Source organism: Protopterus annectens, chromosome 1.part0, assembly GCF_019279795.1.
Source record: "Protopterus annectens isolate FY-2018-M chromosome 1.part0, PAN1.0, whole genome shotgun sequence".
Classification (NCBI taxonomy): domain Eukaryota; kingdom Metazoa; phylum Chordata; order Ceratodontiformes; family Protopteridae; genus Protopterus; species Protopterus annectens.
This window is the reverse complement of record NC_056725.1, coordinates 508,396,346-508,416,630: the sequence shown is the minus strand read 5'-3', so window position 1 is coordinate 508,416,630 and position 20,285 is coordinate 508,396,346. Positions and strand designations below refer to the sequence as shown.

Below are 20,285 nucleotides of genomic sequence, written 5' to 3'. Positions count from 1 at the left end.
TCCATTCCCTCTGCTTCCCCTCCAGAAGATTTTTCTTTTGGTTAAACCTTGCACACTCTTGGGGAGCATTTCCGCTGGGAAAGCCAGGATTATTCTGACTCCAAAAAAGAGGCTTAGGGAATTCTTACTCCTCCCTCAACACAGGCCACTATCCCTCCTGTTCTGGACATTGTAGACGATGCCTTATTGGAATCTAGCCTGGACCCAGAAAACCTGACCTGTATTACATAGCACCTGACTCTCACAAGTTTCTCTTCAAGGATCCTACTGCAGTCCCAGAGACCATTTCCCAAGGACCAAAAGGCATTAAGGCTACTGCTGCCAAAAACCCTACCCCCTCTGATAGAGATTCCAGGACCTTGGACAGATGGGCTAAGAAGGTATACACTTCTGCTACTTTGGCCATTAGGGCCTTAAATTGCCAGTTTCACATGTTCAAGTGTCAGTAGCATATTATGGGACTACTTAAACAGAAAATGATGTTGATTCCTGACTGTGCTGAACATAAATAATTACAGGATTTAATTCTGCTGAAGAAGTTGGTAAACCTACTTTGCAATGTGGGTTTGACTCTAGAAGCATCTTGCAGGGCTGCTGTCACTGGGTCTGTACTTAGAAGGCATGCTTGGCTTAAGGAGCAAAACTTGCCAGATCATGTTAAAGCTAAATTACTGGATGCTCCCTTAAACCAAGACCGCCCGTTTGGCAACGAAGCAGAAGAAGTCCTTAAAAAGATGGAGGAAAAAGTTAAATCTAGGCAAACTGTTAAAGATTTCCTGCAAGTACAGCCTCCCAGATTTAGTAGGCATTGGCCTTCTAAGAATTGGTCCTTTCCAGTCTCTTCCTGGCCTTCTCAGTCCAAACCCAGTAACAGCAGACCACCTAGGCTACAGTCTCAGGCTATACACAGGCCTAAGCAGTGGGGGCTCTCACTTCCAAAGCTGGAAGTAATAAGACACCCCCTATGGAAAAATGTTGCAATGATTTAACCTGAACCCTTCCAAGCCCTGCTCAACTGCCTGCTCCTTTAGGAGGAAAGCTCACCCTGCATGCAAAAAAAATGGGAACTCATTACCCAGGACAAATGGGTTGTAAATATAGTTTTCCAAGGATACAAATTCCACTTCTTACCAACCCCAAACGGTTGGCCAGACCTATCCCGAAATCAGTGGGCAGAGGCCCAACAGCAGGTTCTCTCTCTTCTAAGTATCAGGGCTTTTCAGCCTGTCCCAGCAGAAGAAAGGGGGCAAGGTTTTTACTCTAGACTTTTCCTTGTACCCGAAAAAGACAGCTCCTGGCGTCTTATCCTGGACCTCTCTATTCTAAACACCTTTTTCATAATCCCAAAATTCAAAATGCTAACACTTCAACAGCTGCTTTCTATGCTAGGCAAATATGCTTGGTTGGCAACCTTAGACTTAAAGGAAGCTTACCTGCACATTCCAATAAGGGAATCTTGCAGGAAATACCTACGCTTCAGAGCAGGCTCCATGCACTATCAGTTCTCTGCACCTCCCTTTGACTTATCAACTGCACCTAGGGTATTCACAAAGTGTCTAGCTCCAGCCATTGCATTTTGCAGGTAGAGAAACATTCAGATATACCCATACCTGGACGATTGTCTGATTCAGGCAGAAAGCCAGGACATGCTATTAAAACATCTGGCATTTGTAAAGAAACTTCTAACCTCACTGGGGTACACCATAAACAAAAAGAAATCTCATCTAGTACCCTGCCAACAGATTGTATTCCTGGGAGCAAGCTTGAACACCACTTCCCAGATGGCTTACCTCATGTCAGAGAAACAAGTTTATTTGACAGCCTACTTCAAACTACTGGCCACAAAGACCCAGCTTTCTGCAAGGAAAATCCTGCAAGCCCTGGGGTTCATGGCCTCTTGCATTCTACTAATTCCATATGCAAGACTGCATATGAGAAAACTACAATGGTATCTAAAAAGCCTACAGTGTCAACATTCTCAGGACCTGGAATCAATGGTTCCTGTCATTCCTTGTATTAAGACAGAGTTCCTTTGGTGGGCAGAGGCCTGCCACTTCAACAAGGGGCTCCCTTTCAATCTGTCCCCTGCCACTTAAACCCTGACTACAAATGCATCAGACTATGCATGGGGGGCTCACTTGGCAGGGCGGCGCATTCAGGGCAAATGGAACTAGAGTCAGATGCACCTGCATATCAACCAAAAAGACATGTTAGCTGCACAGAATTCCCTGACAGCCTTCAAGGGCCACATCCTTCCAGGACAATTATTGGTAAAGACAGACACCACCACAGTTATGTGGTACATAAACAGGCAGGGGGGAACCCACTCGTACCCTTTCTGCAGACTAGCCATGGCTGCTGTGGAACACAGCCTTGAGCTACCACCTACAAGCTCAATTCCTGCCAGGCAAGCTAAATTCACTGGCAGATGACCTAAGCAGAAATCTCATAGACCCACATGAATGGAAACTGGAACCAAAAGTATTCAACCTCTTGAGGAACAAATGGGGGACTCCAGAGATAGACCTGTTTGCCTTCCCCCAGAACTACCAATTGGACAAATTCTGCACAAGGACTCCCGACAGTCAAGCTTGGAAAGTGGATGCCCTGTCCTTTACCTGGGAAAGACTCTCGGTTTATGCCTTTTTCCCCCTCTGCCTCTCCTCTCGAAGGTTCTGCTAAAGATCAAACAGGACAAACCAAGGGCAATTCTTATTGCACCAGACTGGCCTCGCCAGCACTGGTACCCTCTCTTGCGCAGCATGATACTGCTGGATCCATGGCACCTACCTCCGACACCTTCCCTGCTGTCCCAGCAGGCGGGCCAGATTCTGCACCCTCACCTTCAAACCCTGAACCTTGCAGACTGACTAATTCCTTGAGCTCTCCCAATAGCATCCCTCAGTAAGCAGGTGCTAGAGGGCATTCTGGAAGCAAGGAGACCTAGTACTATAAAATCCTATGCAGAAAGGTGGAAAAGATACTGCTCCTGGAGCCAGACCCAGGGTATGGGCACTACGGTGCCCAGTTTACCTTATATTCTTCAGTACTTAACAGAAATGCTCCACAAGGGCCTATCCTTCTTGTCAATTAAAATTCATGCCTCTGCAATTTCAACACATTATAATACTGAACCCCTCCCCTCTTCCCTCACCCCCTGTTAAAGCAATTCCTCAGAGGGGCTAAAAATTTAAGACCCCCCTCCGGCGAGCCCCTACACCTGCCTGGGATGTTAACTTTGTATTGGAAAAGCTCACTCTCCCTCCGTTTGAACCGGCTGCAACTGCAGAGTTGAAATTCCTTTCTTGGAAAACCGCCTTCCTTCTAGCCATCACTTCAGCAAGAAGAGTGTCTGAATTACAGACCCTCATGGCAGTGGAGCCCTTTGTTATCTTCCATGCAGACAGGGTTTCCCTCGAGACCAATCCTTCTTTTATGTCCAAGGGTGGTGATAGGTGTGACCCTAAATCAGTCCATTCATTTGCCTACCTTTTTCCCCTAATCCACAAAACAAAGGAGAACGAATTCTGTACTCTTTGGACGTGCACAGACAACTTAGATTTTATTTGGACAGGACTAAACCTCTCAGAAAATCTGAACAGCTGCTAGTTGGCTTTGCTGCAGGGGCAGAGGGGAAGACCATTTCAAAGCAAACCATTTCTAAATGGATAGCCCATTGCATTAATTTCTGCTAGAAGCACCATGGAAAACCTACCCCACAGGGGATAAGATCGCATTCCACCAGGGCTGCATCTACCTCTACAGCCTTTCTCAGAGGTGTCCCTACCAGGGACATCCTAGAAGCTGCTACCTGGAACTGTGTTCATACCTTCACCAAGCATTTCATACCTTCACCAAGCATTACCACATGCCTATTTTTTCTAAATCCAAAGCTGGTTTTGCCACTGCAGTTTTGCAGGGCTTAATAGCTGGTCCTAATGCTCTCCAACTTCCTCCTCCCCCCTTCCTTAGCTTTGGGAATCTACCCAAATGTAATGACTGCAACAGTGAAACATGAAGAACATAGTACAGTTGTGTACACTTACCATAAATATAGCTGTTCGAGTGTATTCACTGTTGCAGTCCAGGTTGCCCTCCCTCCAGACCCCTGACTTCTCTTGGCTCTACCTTTCCTTCTTGTTTGGTGTATTTGAGCTTTCTGGTGTATTTGCTTTTTGTTGTAGATGTAAGATAACATATAATTTGCTTCCCATTATGGGGGCATCTGACATTTGGGGCAAGAAAAACTGATGTAATATCGTCAGCTGCATGTTTTATACCCGTCAGCTGCATGTTTTATACCCGACTACCTGATGTCATGGAAGAAGAGACTGCATCCGACGCAGGAATCCAGGACTCTGGTATTCAGGCTGGCTGAGGGCTACCTGCAGGCAGATAACCCAAATGTAATGACTGCAACAGTGAATACACTCGAACATGTACATTTATGGTAAGCGTACACAACTGTACTTTTTCCTCAACTAGGATTTAGTTTGCTCTAATCAGTAATAGTGTGTAGGAGTGGGTACTTGCTGTTTTAAAATGTACTTTTACAGCCCTGTTTATATTATTTGCCACAAATAGGTTGGTTTAAGATTAAACAATATGTACATGTTCCACACCTACTTCTAAGTGTATAAAAGCTGATATGTTTATCGTTGTTAAATATTTCTTGATTTGTTGTTTTTTTTTGGTATTGATCATTTGTCTGTGATGCATAAAGTCTTATTGCTTTGGAACATTAACTGGGTTTCATAATTTTTGGAAATTATTATAACTGAGCTCCTCAACAAAGTTTTAAGGCCACTAGTTTCTCTCTCTATTTTTTCATCAACGGTTGTGGTGGTGAGGTTGGAACTAGACAGATTTCTGTGCTTTTTCATTTTTTTCTTCTTTTTATTCATTCATTGTCTATCACTTGCCTAACCCTGTGTAATGTCAGAGATCTGTCTGTTGTAGGACAGACAGACTCAAACATGTACCCACAGTCATAAATCTACTAACCCACCCTATTTGAGTAACTGTGGGCAGGCCAGTTCACCTAACAGTATGTCTTTTTACGATATGGGAAGAAACCAGAACACATGATAGAAACCCATCTGAACACAGGAAGACATTATGCGAAGAAGGTGCATCAATGGGGAGCTGAACAAAGAACCAAAAAGCCAGGTTGTTGTTTTGGCTCCAAGCCTTGCATAAGTTATGTTTGTCCTGTGGAAGGTTGCATAGCACATTCCTTTAAACTTAAACTAGCAGATGTCATGCTTTCATTGTATGTGTCGATCATCAGCAATGATTAGTTGTTCATCCTATTTGAACTATAGGGAGCAAAGCAATTTAAGTTGTATGTGGTGCTTGCGGTCATTGTAGTAGGTATTATTTTAGGCTCTCCAAACAGCAACGAGTGAGACCTTGTAAGTTTTGCATGAGTTGTTTTATTTGTAGTTATTGGGAAGACTGTTTTAGCTCAAAGGATTAAGGCTAAGATTTGCTAATAAGTTTTCTCTCTTAGTCATAGGTTCGAATCTGTCCATCTCCTTTTTTCAAATTATGTAACAGAGCAAGCCACTAAATGATGTAGTGCTCCTGGGTTACCTCTAAAAATGGATAGCTTCCATGTATTCAGTGAAATGCTTTTCATCAACCTTGTTTTTTACACTGCCGTCTTTCAAGTTTGAGTTTCATCAAATAGTGGAGTTGGAATAGGGAAGTCTTTCTTTACTTTGTTGGTTTATGGTTTTGTAGCTTATTTATCTGTGTGTGTGTGTGTGTGTGTGTGTGTATATGTATGTGTATGTATATGTGTGTGTGTGTGTGTGTGTGTGTGTGTGTGTGTGTGTGTGTGTGTGTGTTTGGGTGCACCCACATATGGAGATGGTCTTTTGCACTGGTCTTGTATCAGGCTTGTTTGTTATTTGTCAAATAGCATTGTGTTAAGTTTTGTATTAATTGTAATTTTATTACTAATTGCAAAATCTGAAGCAGTAGGTAAGGAAATTTTTGTCTCTACCTCAATGTTGTGCAACTGCCAGGTTAGTGTGTGTAGAGATTTGGGGGTGCGGGGAGGGGTGCCTGCCATTCTGCAAAAACTGTTCATAAAATTCTTTGATTTTTTGATGGATGTGGCATTAAATGTATTTTTTTCATTTGAATGAGTTTTAAAGGAAGTATTTTACTTGAGTAATACAGACTCAAAAAGGCACACACTATTGGATATACCTGGTTAGAATTTTAATAAGAAGATGTGAATTAGAGAATACTTTTTGTTGTCAGGAGCAGATTGGATGTGCCAGTTGATAAGATGCTTGCTGTCTGTAGCTGTAATAGCAGAAGGTAAATATTGCTGAAGTCAAACTTAAATTTCTGCAGTATACAAGTCAGTCATAACTCAGTACCCTAATCAGACTGTGTTGTGCTTCATTGTGTATCATTTGAGTTATGCTGATATGTTTTTAATTTTTAGGAAGAAATTTCTTTCTGCTGTGGTGCTGTGAAAAAAAAGGTGATTGAACTCTGCACCTTCATCTGTGCTTTGACTTGGTTTTATATCTGTATCCTCAGGGACTTTTGCTTTCTTTTTATCATTCCTTAACAGTTGTGTGATATTAGACATGTTCCTTCTAGAAGTGCTAGAATCTAGACTGCAGAAATTGTACATGTGAACTTTCACAACAAAGAATGCCAAAGATTAAACTGAATGTTATTTTTTCTAGGCTCCCTCCAAGCCATGTACTACCTTTTGGACTAAAGGATAACTTTTGGGAAATGGGTGAGACAGGGCCCTGTGGCCCTTGCACTGAGATTCACTATGATCACATTGGTGGGAGAAATGCTGCAGACCTTGTAAACTGTGACAGTCCAGATGTGGTGGAGATATGGAACCTTGTCTTCATGCAGTATAGCAGGTTGGTAATTTCTTTGCTATTCTGCTGACTTGAAAGGATACCAGTAATTCATAGCCCCCTGGTATTGACCTATGCTGTGCCATTCTGGCTTAGTAATGAGATTTATTAGGACACTGGCTAAATCCTTGTCATGCATGCTTAACCTTTTTGTTTACAGAATGAATGGTGCAATTTGGAGCTAGGTGGGTGAGGTAATATTAAATGTCTGGTAATGGTTTCACTTTAAGTGAAAGGTACTTGTTATACCATTCAACTTGCTATACATTGGTGGTACTTTATCTGTGAAAAAGGATCATTTCAGCTGACTGTGTGGTACAGAGGAATGAAGTCCTGACTGGACCTAGATGACCTGGGTTTGATTAGCAAGCTAAGGTGCTGGAAAAGCTGGCGGGTGAGGAGGTGGCAAATCTTGTCTGATGCACTTGGACCAGCAAATGAATGTTTGATGGCTCCAGAATGAAAGGGATATGTAGGATGTTGACTTAAAGCCTTATCCGATACTTGTGTATTCATAGATTATACCAAGGCTAATCTGCTAAAACTATGTGGTGACTTGACTAAATTCGTAATTCTCTTCCAACATAATGACCCCACTGCTTGTGCAGAATCCTCTACCACCAAATTCTGTTCACATGTAAACAGCTGCATAGATGCATCTGATTACCCCTTCAAAGTAAATCTTCTTCTTCTTCTTCTTTCGGCCCTTCAAAGTAAATGAAATGCCAAATTTAAGAGGAAACCACTGTGATGGAACCCAAATATAAATAGGCTTTATAATAAAAGAAAAAAAAATAATTGCATGGAAAAATAAATTTAAGTCTTAAGATGCCAAAACACTCTTGCTAAACATAACAGGGAACTTGGAATCCTGATCAAATCAACCAAAGTCAGAATAACTGCTTAAGTACAGGATAACTACAAAGTCTTCTTAACTATCTTAGAAACCTCAGAAACAATGCACAGCAGTGTACCGAGTAGTAAATATCACATACTCAGATCCAGAGGATGTAGCCAATGTGCTAGCAGACAAATTTAGCTCAAATGTCATTCTCCTATATTCCCAGATCACATACCCACTGCTACACTTCCCCTCCCAAATTGCCCAAGAACAAGTCCTCAAAGCACTATCCAAGACCAGAAACACTACTTCCATGGGGCCATATAACATGCCGGTCTGCTTACAGATCAGTCTGAAACAGACCTTCTACAGAGGTTATTCAGTATTGGCCTCCAAGCAGGTTTTGTGGTGGATGAAAGAAGAATGGCAGCAGTCATTTAATTGCACAAGCTTGGGGTGTCAACTGACCTGCATAAATGTAGACCCATAAGCTTTACAAGTCTCTTCTGTAAGGCTATGGAGGGAGATGGAAAGGACATTTATCAAGTTATGGCCTTGTATATTATGGAAATGATTATTGTAGTTGGAGATCTGGGAAACTGTGTCCGCAATAAACTGTCCTTTGCTCACCATATGTCCACAGTTGTAAGGAAGTCCTTTTTCATCACACAGCTTGTATATAAAGATATTGCATCTATGCCTGGTGCTGTAATCATTCCATTGTACTTGGCACTCATTAGGCCAGTCATGGAGTGTAATGTGCCTTATGGTATGTATGCCCCTTGCATCTACTGCTAACACTGGTCAGTGCAGCCGAGGTAGAATGAGGCAGTCTACTGGCAAGTTAAAAAGGAAAAATGCAGTGTTCTCCATGCAGAAACCATAAAAAAGGTGAACTAGAGGACACCGATGGAGGATACATTTTTCTTGTAGAAAATATCTCACCTTTTCGTGTACACTCACATCTGTCAGTCTTAGTCCAGTGCTGGCATCATTTGAGACTTGAGCAAGAGGGGTCAAACTACTTTGACCTCCCCTTAAGACATTCAGAGCATAAGTAAAAAAACACAAATATCTTTAATCACTGTTAAAGCTGTCTCGTTCATTTTACTGGCTTGGCAAAATTTGTATTTTGATTGTTGAATTACTATTCACCATTTATTTTGAATGATTTCTTAAGTACTTTGGGTGTCTTGGGGCACTGCTGTGCTAGTACCAGTATGTTTGAATCTGTGTAATGTTACCAGTTTATCTTAACAACATTGGATAAAAGTAAGGCTTCCAGCTTCTCAAAGTGCTACAAGAGTCAACCTTTCAGGAGATGTATGAGCAGTGCATTGTGTGCCTTGGGGTGAATCATTTGACAGCAGACTGTTCTGTTTGTAAAAATTTCAGTATAATGACAGATTTTGAAAGGAAAGGAAGTTGATCATGAAAAGGATTTTATAGTCGCAGTCATAAAGAAGATGAGGAAAGAAGAAAAGAGGAAAGGGAAGACATGAGGAAAGCAGGGCCAGAGCATCAGGTATGTCATCCTCTCCAAAAGTCACTAGAGTAAAACCTGAGATTGGAAGTGAACTTCCCAAGTTTACAGCTACACTGGTGCTACCAAGCTACTTCCTATGCAGGAGTAGATCAGTTGGAAGTCTTTGGTGCTCCATGGAAGAGAGACAGCATGAGTTCCCAGATATTTGTAATTTACACCATTGTCTGCCCTAACTGACCTGGAGGACCTGACAGAATGGAGTTGGTCTTGATCAAGGTTCAGATGGAGTTCAGTGTCACATTGACCCCTCTCTGTCTTTAGGGTGGCCAGAGAAGTTCACATTCCCTCTGCATTTACTGCTGTTACCAAGGACCTGACCTTGAAAATTGTGCTGATCTTCCAGATGTGACTGTGTAAACCTTCCCATTGATGCTGATACCCTAAGCTCCAGTGACCTCGCCAAAACCCTTGGTGCCATCAGTCACTAGACCCAAGTTATTGACATCAGGGCACCAGTATCAGAGATGCTGCACTGATAATATAGATATTAACGAAATTTTATGAACATTTGTATAAAACAGAAGGATAGGAAACCAAGAAAAGGCACAAACTGAAACATTTATGGAAGAGTTAATTATGCCAAGGTTAGAGAAAGATAAGGCATAGCAATTAATACTTGGAAGAGGTGAGAAAGTGCTGATGTAATCAGTCAACTGGAAATTCTAGGAACGGACAGTATTCTTGTGGGAATTTGGAAGTTGGGGTGGGGAGTAAGTGATAAAGATCTGGCAGACCTTGTTTAGCAATGTTTTAATGGTTTGGGTGGGGTGGGGAGTGCTAGCATCTTGGAAGAAAGGTATGGAAGCTGCATCACCCACAGATGGTAAATGTCCTTCATAGGTGGATAAGTACACCCATTTCAATTTTGAAACATTCTTATGAAGTGTTTATACTAGCTAATTGAATCGCAAAGGTGTTACCAAACTTGATAGATATGGATCATTGTGGAGAGGAGGCAAACATTTGACAGTAATAGAACAGTGATGATCAGCTGCTCTGCTGAGTTGATGTATAAAACTCTGGCTACATTGTACATAGACCAAGTTTTGAAGAGCTGCTCATAAGCCTGTAGGACCTGGCAGGAAAGTATGGGAGCAAAAAGCCACTGCCTTCTAACTCATCCTGGTGGGAGAGAAGTGTTTCTACCTTGGCACATTAATCAGACCTATTGGGAGCACTAGGTCTGAACCCCAAGGGGCCCAGGCCTATCAAGCTTGTGCTGCTACATGCAGTTGCACTATGAGCCGAGGGGAACCCTTAGAGGGCAGTTGTAGCCAAGTTGAGAATCGTCTCTGCAGGGGAGGGCTACTCCTCCAAGAAAGAGGATAAGCTACAATGCAGGACCAACAAGACTGACTACTCCCTACCATCCAACTCTTGCCATGAGTGGCTCAGCTCATTGGAAGATTCCCAAGCAGGAACAAATGTGTCTTAAGGATCTTGCTATTCTGGGCATCCCCTGTTCCACTGACTATGGAAAGAATAGGCCATTTGGGTGCAGGTAAAGGAGCCATTTGGCTTGGTTCTGCAAGGGTGTAGAAAAAACAGAGCTGTGATGCCCTAGAGGGAAGCAGAGGGTTGATGAGTCTTGATGCAAAGAAAGCATTCAGTAAAGTTGTGTGATTTTGAGTAGGGCAGTGGTAGCATTTACATTTCCTGGTATAATAATAGGGTTAATGTAGATATATGAAGGGTCAGACACAAAAATTAATGTGGTAGAGTTCTCCTCTGACAATCGGTGTTTGAACAGTGGAACCAGGTAGGGATGCCCTTTGACCGGATGGTATTTGCTTTATATTTTGAGCAGTTGGCTAAGAACATGAGGGATTCTCAAATTCTAGTGTATAACTAGTATGGTAATTGAGGCAAGTTAATTTTATTTACAAGTGATACTAATTTGTACTTGATAAATCTAGAAAATAACATTTCAGTGTTATGGGACATTTTCAGACAATTTCCAGTCTTTTCAGGATATAAAATAAATGAAAATAAAATCTAGGCTGTAGTGATAAACTATACACCTGAGCATGAGCAGATTCAGCAATACCTATAATTGGAGACTTGAGATTTTAGGTATTTAGTATTTAGGTGTATTGATTACAAAAGATTCTGTTATGGCAGTTAAGATAAGTGCAAGAAGCTGAAATGATGATTTGACACTTGAGAATCTGGAACCTCTTGATTATGAATATGGATAGTAAGAAATGGGCACCGAAAACATTTTCAGTCCCTTTAGTCCTCTGTACAGGTTAGGCTTTACGTTCTTCAACCAGAGAAGAGGTTGTGGATGATGATTACTAGAGTTGGAGGAATTTTATTTTGGGAGGGAAGAGGGCAAGACTTAAGTGGGATAAGTTGATTTTTCCAATAGAACAAGGTAGTTTATGGTTTCCTAATTTAAAGGGATGCATTACTACTTAGTGAAGGCTGATGCATGTAACTCAAGCAGAAGGTTAGAAATCAAAGTGGAAAATATTGTTGATGATGAAACAAAGTGAAGTTTGGCAGACATGGATTTATGGGTAGAATTTTGGATGAGAGTCCTTAAAGAAAAAAACAACCATACAGAATTATATATTTATAAAGTGGCAGAAACTAGTTTAAGGGCTAATCCAGCACAGCAATGGAGAAAGGATATTTTGCTAATAGGAATGTTTGCAAGCAGGGGTGTAGAAGGTAGCCAAGAGGGGGCTGGAATATACTGGATGAAATTAGCAAAAGAATGAAAATATTTGATGCAAATTCTTCAGGGAAAAAAGGTAAAAGAGAGGGATGAGGTTAAGCAGAAGTTTGGACTGCAAGTTATAGACTGCCTTCCTTATAAGAGACTGATAGAGTACAGACAAAAAAGAAAAGGGGTAGGATAGCAATATGACAGTACAAAGCAAAATATCATCTTTGGTAGAGTTTTTAGTTGTGTCTGCAAAATAAGTTGCTGTTAATAAACAAATAATTATGGATTTAAGTCAAAGAAAAGGGAATGGAAGTGCAGTTTACAAAGGAAGAATGGGAAGAAATCTTATAGGGCTCCCAAGAATGCAACAAAGTCTAGAAGGTTTAGGATTTTTGCATGGAGGTGTTTGCATAGGTATTTTTGTACCCCAATTAGTCTGCAGATGCAGACGATTTTACCTCTGGTGGAGAGCAAATGTCAGAGATGTGATTTGGAAAAAGAGAGGTAATTGAGAACATGTTTAAGAATGTTGTAAATTGGCGGATTATAAAAAATTCTCTACAGAAAACTTTGATGGATACATATATTGGGAAACAGTATGGAAGGAAGGTGATTCTTTTGAGTTTGTTTATAAGATCTGAATTTCTTATACTAAGACCTTGTTAAGTTTAATGTTACTGGCTGACAAAATAGCAGCTCTGAAGTAGTTAACTTCATTTGGTCATCAACCTGTGGGTTTCGGATCCGAGACAGCAGTTTCACCAGCATCAGATCTGAGCTCCAAGCTCCTCCCCTTACCCATAATACCACTCCATCTCCTTCCTTCCCTCAGATCTCGTTTGCCGTGGCTTTGCCTGCGACGTGATCCCTTGAGCTCCAGGCTAGTAGGACAGTTTCAGGGTATTTTTTGGTGTGTGTGTGTGTAGAGTTTTTTTGGTTAGATCTTTGACCCCTTTTTATATATATATATATATATATATATATATATATATATATATATATATATATACGTATACATATATATATATATATATATATATATATATATATATATATATATACACATATACATATACACACACACACACATATACATACATACATACACACACACACACACACACACACACACACACACACACACACACACACACACACACACACACACACACAGTAGAGTTTGTAGTTTGGTAGTGTAGTTAGTGCAGGCATTCTTTCCCTTTCCCGCCTTGTGTGTGTGTGTATGTGAGTGAGTGAGGGTTGGGGTTGGGTTTTTGACTTTGGTACCTTATACCTTTTGGGCTGGATGATGTCTGATCAACAGAAGTTGATCTTTAGGAAATGCACAGTGCGTGGCCATATGTTGTCACTGACAGATGGCCACACTCTTTGTGTTGTGTTTGAGGGCAGCACACTTGTCCTCCAACTCCTCCATATGTGTGGGGTTTGAGCGCAGGGCCAAGCTGATTTTAAAGGGGCTTCTCCCTTTTATGGAGGCATCCGCCTCCTCGTCTACTGTTTCTGCGGTCACAGCTGTGACTGCCACTACCTCGGCCATTGTGTCTTAGACTCCCTCCCAGGCCGGGATTCACCATCCTGACCACAGACCTGGGGAAAGGGAGTCTAGGAAACGGAGAGAAAAGGGAATGAAGAGATCCCCAGAACATTCAGATCTGGTGGGTCCTCCTTCCAAGCTACCTGCTGTTACCGGGCTGACTTCCCCTCGGCTCCATTCCCCGAAATTTTCCCCGGAGCTGGAGGAGGTCTGGCCTCCTCCTAGGGCCTCCATACACCATCCTTCCTGGTTGGTGTCAGTAGCCTCTTCAAGGTCTACTAGAAGCTTATCGGATGCCGATATCGACAGAATGATGCAAAGGTTTATTCGCACCCAGTTGCAGATGGGAGTCTTGCTTGCACCCTCTCCCTGTGGAGGGCATAGCTCACTACCGTTGTTTGCCTCTGTTTCTCCTTCTCCGATCCATTATCTGAGTCCCTGGATCCGTGACGTTCTGGAGTCAGGTGGCCTGTGCCGATGGTACCATCTAACTCGGCACTGGCAGTTACCTTGAGCGTGTCTGGTCTGACCGAGTCGGATCAGAGCTCTCTAAGCCGTATTCTGGGAGTCGGATCCAAAGGAATGAGTTTGTCTCCATTGGCTCTGATCTTGTTGGATCACGGCCTACCCCTTGGGGTCTCTGCGCTTTTGGGCTCTGCTCTGTTCTCCGTGTCGGATCCGGGGAGAGCTTCCTCACTTTCGGTGGAGACTCGCTCCCCCTCTGCATTTGACGTGGTGGCGAGGGTTCTCTCACATGGATTGAGGCCCCTGACCAGTTTCTCGGAGTCTGCCCCAACCCCCTCTCTTCTGGGTGTGCCTTCTGCCATTCTGCCCATGCAGGGACAGCCCATGCTCGACATGCCCTAGACTGCTTCCCTTGAGGAACCACAGGCTGTTTGTGAGTCCTGTCTGGAAAGCCCCACCGAAGAGTTTCCTCACAAACGCAAGTGCAAGAAGAGGTACCTGGACTCCCCTCGAGTCCCTCACGGATGATACCGACTTGGAGGAAGGAGAAGGCTTCCCCAGATCACCCCCACGAGGATGTCTCCTTTGGAGACATCATGGAGAATCCTGTGCCAGCCTTCCTCGGACGAGTCGGTGTTTCTGGAAGCATTCGACATAGGCCCATTTACTTCTTGGGTGCCCCCCCCCCAATGGACCCCCTGGTGGACCTCATTACCACCAGGGCATGGAAAGAGCCGGACATCGTGGAGCCAGTCCCAAAACGTCCAGATAAAATCTTGAGCCCCCCTGGTAGACCGAACTGGAACAAAGGGTCCCCAGTGGATGCCATGGTAGTAGTAGCTGCCACGAAGAAGGAACTGGCTCAGAGTTCCACGGTCCACCCCTTGGACTGAGAATCCAGGACGATGGTCCATTTGGGAAGCGGACTTATGCTTCAGCCAACTTTTGTATAAGGGCCCTGAACTATATGGCCCATGTTACCATACTGCAGCATGATCTGATCAAAGAGTTCACTGCGTCTACCCCGGAGTCCATGTCACCAGAGGATAAATGCACATTCTCTCTGCGAATGGCCACTCTGAAAGTGGTTACCAACACGTCTATGCAACTCCTTTTTCATGCCACCAAAGGAATGGCACGGGAGGCCCGTTTTGGTGTTGCTATGAGGTGACATGCCTGGCTCAGGTTATGTAATTTCGCGGAACCCTTCAAGGCATCTTTTGCGAATGCTCCCTGTGATGGCTCTTCCTTGTTTGGGAAGACGGTCCGTGACTCACTAGTCCAGAGTGAGAAGGATGGGAAGACATTGTCTGCCGTCGGGATCCACTTCTCTAACCCCCAAAGATCCTTCTCCAGGAATCAGTGGGGGCAAAAGAAGATGCGGTTCCAGAAGTTTCAGTATTTCTGGGACACTCAGGACTCCTTTTGCCCTAGAGGCAGAGGGGGACAAGACAGATGCCAGCCCAGAGGCAGGGGGTGTCCGAAGAACTTCGGGTCTCGAACTGTTCTCTGACAGACCTGCGTAGCAGCCATGAGGGGTTGTCTGACCGCCCTGCTCTGGAGGCAGTGAGGGGCCGTTTATCTATGCACCTGATGGCGTGGGAGTCCGTGTCAACAGACTGTTGGGTGCTCCAAATAATATCCAGAGGTTACACAATTCCCTTTGTGACGCATCCCTCTTCCCCAAAGCACCTCCTGGACATTCCATCCGCAAAAAAGGAGGCAGCAGCAATCGAAGTAGAAAAGCTGCTAAGCAAACGGGCCATCCAGCCTGTCCCCCCAGATCAGTCCAGATCAGGCATTTATTCCAGATTCTTTTTGGTGCCAAAAAAGACAGGGTCTTCAGGCCGATTCTCGACCTTTCCACTCTGAACCTGTCAGTTGCCAAAGAAAAGTTCTGGATGGTCACTTTACAATCCATCCTGCCTTATCTGCAGAAAAATGACTGGATGTGCTCAATAGACCTCCAGGATGCGTACTACCATATAAAGATGCACAGACGCTCCAGGAGGTTTCTTCGCTTTCAGCTAACGGCCAATCACTACCAGTTCCGGGCCCTACCCTTCGGTCTCACCACAGCCCCCAGGGTGTTCACCAAGGTCATGGCAACAGTAGCGGCTCACCTGAGGCTTCAGGGCATGCAAGTCTATCCATACCTGGATGATTGGCTCCTTGCCGCTTCCACCAGGCATGTACTCTGTCAAGCCAGGGATTATTTCCGGAAGTTGTCAGACTTGCTGGCATCACTGTAAATATAACCAAGTCCTCTCTAGAACCGGTTTAGGTCCTGGACTACATAGGGGTGAGAATAGACACATTGCAATCCAAAGTTTTCCTGACTCCAGAGAGGGTTAGGAGCCTAAATCTTCATTTTCTCACGATACTTCAGTATCCCTTTCCCCCAGCCGCAGTGGTGTTAAGACCCCTAGGATCCATGGCGGCCACTATCACTCTTCCTTGTGCTCATCTTCACATGTGGGTTTTGCAGTGGACGTTGGCAGTCCAGTGGTCTTTATTGGATCAGCCATTGACACATCCAATTCGCATAAGCAAGGCTTGAAGGAAGTCCCTCTTCTGGTGGTTCCAATCTCCAGAGACAGTAGAGGGACAGTCCTTTGTTGCAGCCCCTCCCCAAGCCACGGTGGCCACGGACGCCTCCCGACTAGGTGGGGGGGGGCATTGCTTGGGCAGGGCAATCCAAGACACGTGGTCCCTAAACGAGACCAATCTGCATATCATTGTCCTGGAGATGAGGGCGGTCTTAGCATTGCAGGCCCTTCATGCCTCTCTTCCACTGGGAACTATTGCGATTCAGACTGACAACATGTCAGTGGTCTGGTACATCAACAAATAGGGAGGAACCAGATCCTTCCCCCTTTGTTGAGAGGCCATGAGAGTGTGGGAATGGGCGATCTCCCCCAACCGTTTTCGGATAGCAACGCACATTCTGGGTTGGTCTGACATACTAAAGGACAAATTGAGCAGAACTATCCTGATGCCTTATGAGTGGTCTCTGAATCCTTGTGTAGCAGAGCAGATCTTCTTTGAGTGGGGTCGGCCTTGCTGCTATCTCTTCGCATCTCCTTCCAATGCGAAGTGCAGCAAGTTCTTTGCTCTGATCCCCCCTCAGGGGGAAACCCCAGAGATGGTCTGGTCCATGCTTGGCCTCCCAGTCTTCTTTATGCATATCCTTCGTTACCCCTCATGACATTTTACAGAAGGCTTGTCGGTTGGGGAGCAGAGTCATCCTCATTGCACCATTCTGGCCTCGCCAGATCTGGTTCCCCTGTCTCTGGTCTCATCTGGTAGCTCCTCCTTGGATCCGATTCTGGATCTTATTTCTCACCCACTGGGGATTCCACTTCCAGACCTGGGCAGTCTGAAGCTCATGGCTTGGCTGCTCCCGTTCCAGTGATTGCCAGGACTCCCGGACTTTCTTCCCCTGTTAGATCTGTTCTGGTGTCAGCCCATAAGTCATCTGCTAGAAAAGTTTACAGAAGTAAGTGGAAGCGTTTTTTGATCTGGGCTTCTCAGGGGGATTTGGATCCTTTTACGGCTCCAGTGCCAACGGTTCTTGAATTTTTAGCACACCTTTTCCATCAGGGTCCCAGCTCTTCGGTAAAAGTTCAACTGGCTGCCATTTCTAATTTCCATGTAGATGAAAACATGGGGTCCTGGGCTTCTTCCAGACTTTGCAAAACTTTCATTAAAGAGACCTTTCTTTTAAGGCCTCTGGGTAAGGACCCTTCTCCTCCTTCGGAGCTTACCTTAGTTTTACAGGCGTTAGCTGCTCTGCCATTCGAGGCGGCTGCCTCTGTGGACTTGAAATTTTTGTCTTGGAAAACAGCTTTCCTAGTGGCTTTCACCTCAGCTAGGAGAGTGTCAGAACTTCAAGCATTATCTGTTAAAACGACCTTATATGGTTTTTCATAAAGACAGGGTCTCACTTTGGACCAATCCTTCGTTTTTGCCTAAAGTGGTTTCAGAATCAAATATCAGTCAGTCACTCTGCCTGTCTTTTTTTCGAAATTTTCAGAACAAGAGGGAATATAAGCTACATTTGTTAGATGTACATAGGCTGTTACGTTTCTACTTGCACAGGACTAAGCCCTTTCGCAAGTCTGGCCAATTGTTTGTGTCCTTCGTTAGACCTTTTTTAGGCAAACCAGTTTCTAATGTGACAATTGCCAAGTGGATTTCCCTTTGCATTCTGTAGGTTTACAAAGATAAAGGTATGCTTATTCCGGGGAGGGTACGCGCCCATTCTACCAGGTCCATGGCTACATCAGCTGCTTTTTGGTCAAGAGTACACTTGAATGATATTTGTTCAGCGGCTACTAGGTCCTCATCTCATACTTTCATTACTCATCATAAACTGGACATGGTTTCCAGAGGGAGAGGATCCTTTGGCTCTGCGGTGCTCTGGAATATCCTTCCTTGAGGGCCTCTCAAGGTTATGGTAGCTGGGGACTCTGTCCAACAGGTTGATGATGAAATGAAGTTAACTACTTCAGATAAAGAAGTTCTGTACTTACCATAATGTTCCATCTGAGTAGTTAGACTTCATTTTGTCATCAACCATCCCTCCCTCCTTCCCCCTGGTCTTGTTTATTGGGTTCATTCATCTGAAGTGTCTAAGAGATATAGTGCCTTTGCAGCCTTCTTGTGTTTTCTGGTGGGTCAGGTTTTTGCTGATCGGGCTCAGTTGTTGGGTGGCAAACTCGATTTGAGGGAAGTAAGGGGGTGCAGTAGTATTATGGGTAAGGGGAGGAGCTTGGATCTGATGCTGGTGAAACTGCCATCTTGGATCCGGTCCGGATCCGAAACCCTCAGGTTGATGACAAATGAAGTCTTAACTACTCAGATGGAACGTTATGGCAAGTACATAACTTCTTTTTACTAAAAAATGAAAATAAAAATCTATACCACACTTAAAGGAAATTCTGAATTCTTGTAAAGGGGTAAAAGAACCAGATGTAGGATCTGTAGAAAAGGGAAGGAGGAAATCACAAATAAGTAAATGGAGTCCATGGGAACAAGACATGCAGAATAATGTTCAGAAGGAGGGGTGAGGTTTAAGGGATGGAGGAATTGAGCAAGTTATATAAAGGAATGAATGAAAATTGTAAAAATGAAAACTTATGTATGCTGCATGACAGTAACAGTGGAAACTTATTATGCTTTACTTTCTTTTCTGTTAATGTATGTGAATTCATGTTATTGCTTGAAATACAATAATTTAATAAATAATACTGCCAAAGCAACTGAAGGAGCAACAATTTAAAACAGAACTTTATCCACTTTGTACAGTTAAAGTAATAATAGCAATTGTGCCAGATGCCAGGTTCTTCTCAGCCATTTGTGCCGTTCAAGGCTTTTGGCAGATTAATTTGGATGAACCTAATTCTCTTGGTAAATATTGGTTTTCAGAAGTACCATTTGTGATTTCATTGACTGCAGAGGTATTTTAGAGGCAGCAGCGAGTATATTTGAGAGACTAGGGTAGTAATGAAAATAACTGATGACACTCTAGTCTGGAGTGTTGGAAACCAGAAAAATGATATGTTTAGCAAGGTCGCTGGATAGATTGACGTTAAAAGGCTTAAAGTGAACAGGAACAGATGCACAAGTGCCAAGTATGTCTTCAGGAGGTTTAAACCTGATGCTGACAAAGTAAAAATCAGGTGTAAATATACAAAAGCCTTATGATGGATCATCTCCATTTTTTGGTTTTGGTGCAGTACCGAACTAGGTTCATTCCCAGCATGTCAGATGTAATACCACTCCTCAGGAAGCCACTAGAGCTTGGTGTAGCATGGTTTAGGTTAATGGAGAATGAGGACTTTTTAAGTATGTAGTTACCTCAGCATTTACTCAAGTTCTGTGACTTCACTGTAGGTCGATGTCATTTAGCAAGGTGTTTGGGTGATGTTACAGAATGGAAGAACTGTAACCTACGATTGTAGATGGTCTTGTTTTAGTACAAATGTATATATTTGTAGATAGATCAGCATATCCACGTGCCCTCCTTCATAGCCCTGTTACTCATAATTCTGTACTAGTGACTAGTTTGTATTTAAACAAGAAGTCTAATAACAGGAAAGGACAATGTAACAGTAAAGAAAAACAAAGAAAAGCAGTTCATCTGAGATGAATGATAGTCATATATAAAAATGCTATAATGTGCTGTTATTCAGGAGATTAACAGTTGGTGGTAGTACCGTTCTAACTGCTTACCTCCACACCGGCAGCAACTGAAATAAGTCATGTCAAAAAAGAGTAACTGGCTAGTCTTACCTGCA

At 43.5% G+C, this 20,285-nt stretch overlaps 1 protein-coding gene across 2 annotated transcripts in view; it reads left to right on the top strand.

The window, feature by feature from the left end:
- Positions 1–20,285, top strand: part of AARS2 (alanyl-tRNA synthetase 2, mitochondrial) — a 1,016,815-nt gene that overhangs the window by 144,450 nt on the left and 852,080 nt on the right. For both annotated transcript variants that reach the window (XM_044060935.1, XM_044060942.1), the window contains one exon: positions 6,714–6,905. In XM_044060935.1, the coding sequence (XP_043916870.1) occupies positions 6,714–6,905 (192 nt within the window). The remainder of the gene's footprint in view (positions 1–6,713; positions 6,906–20,285) is intronic.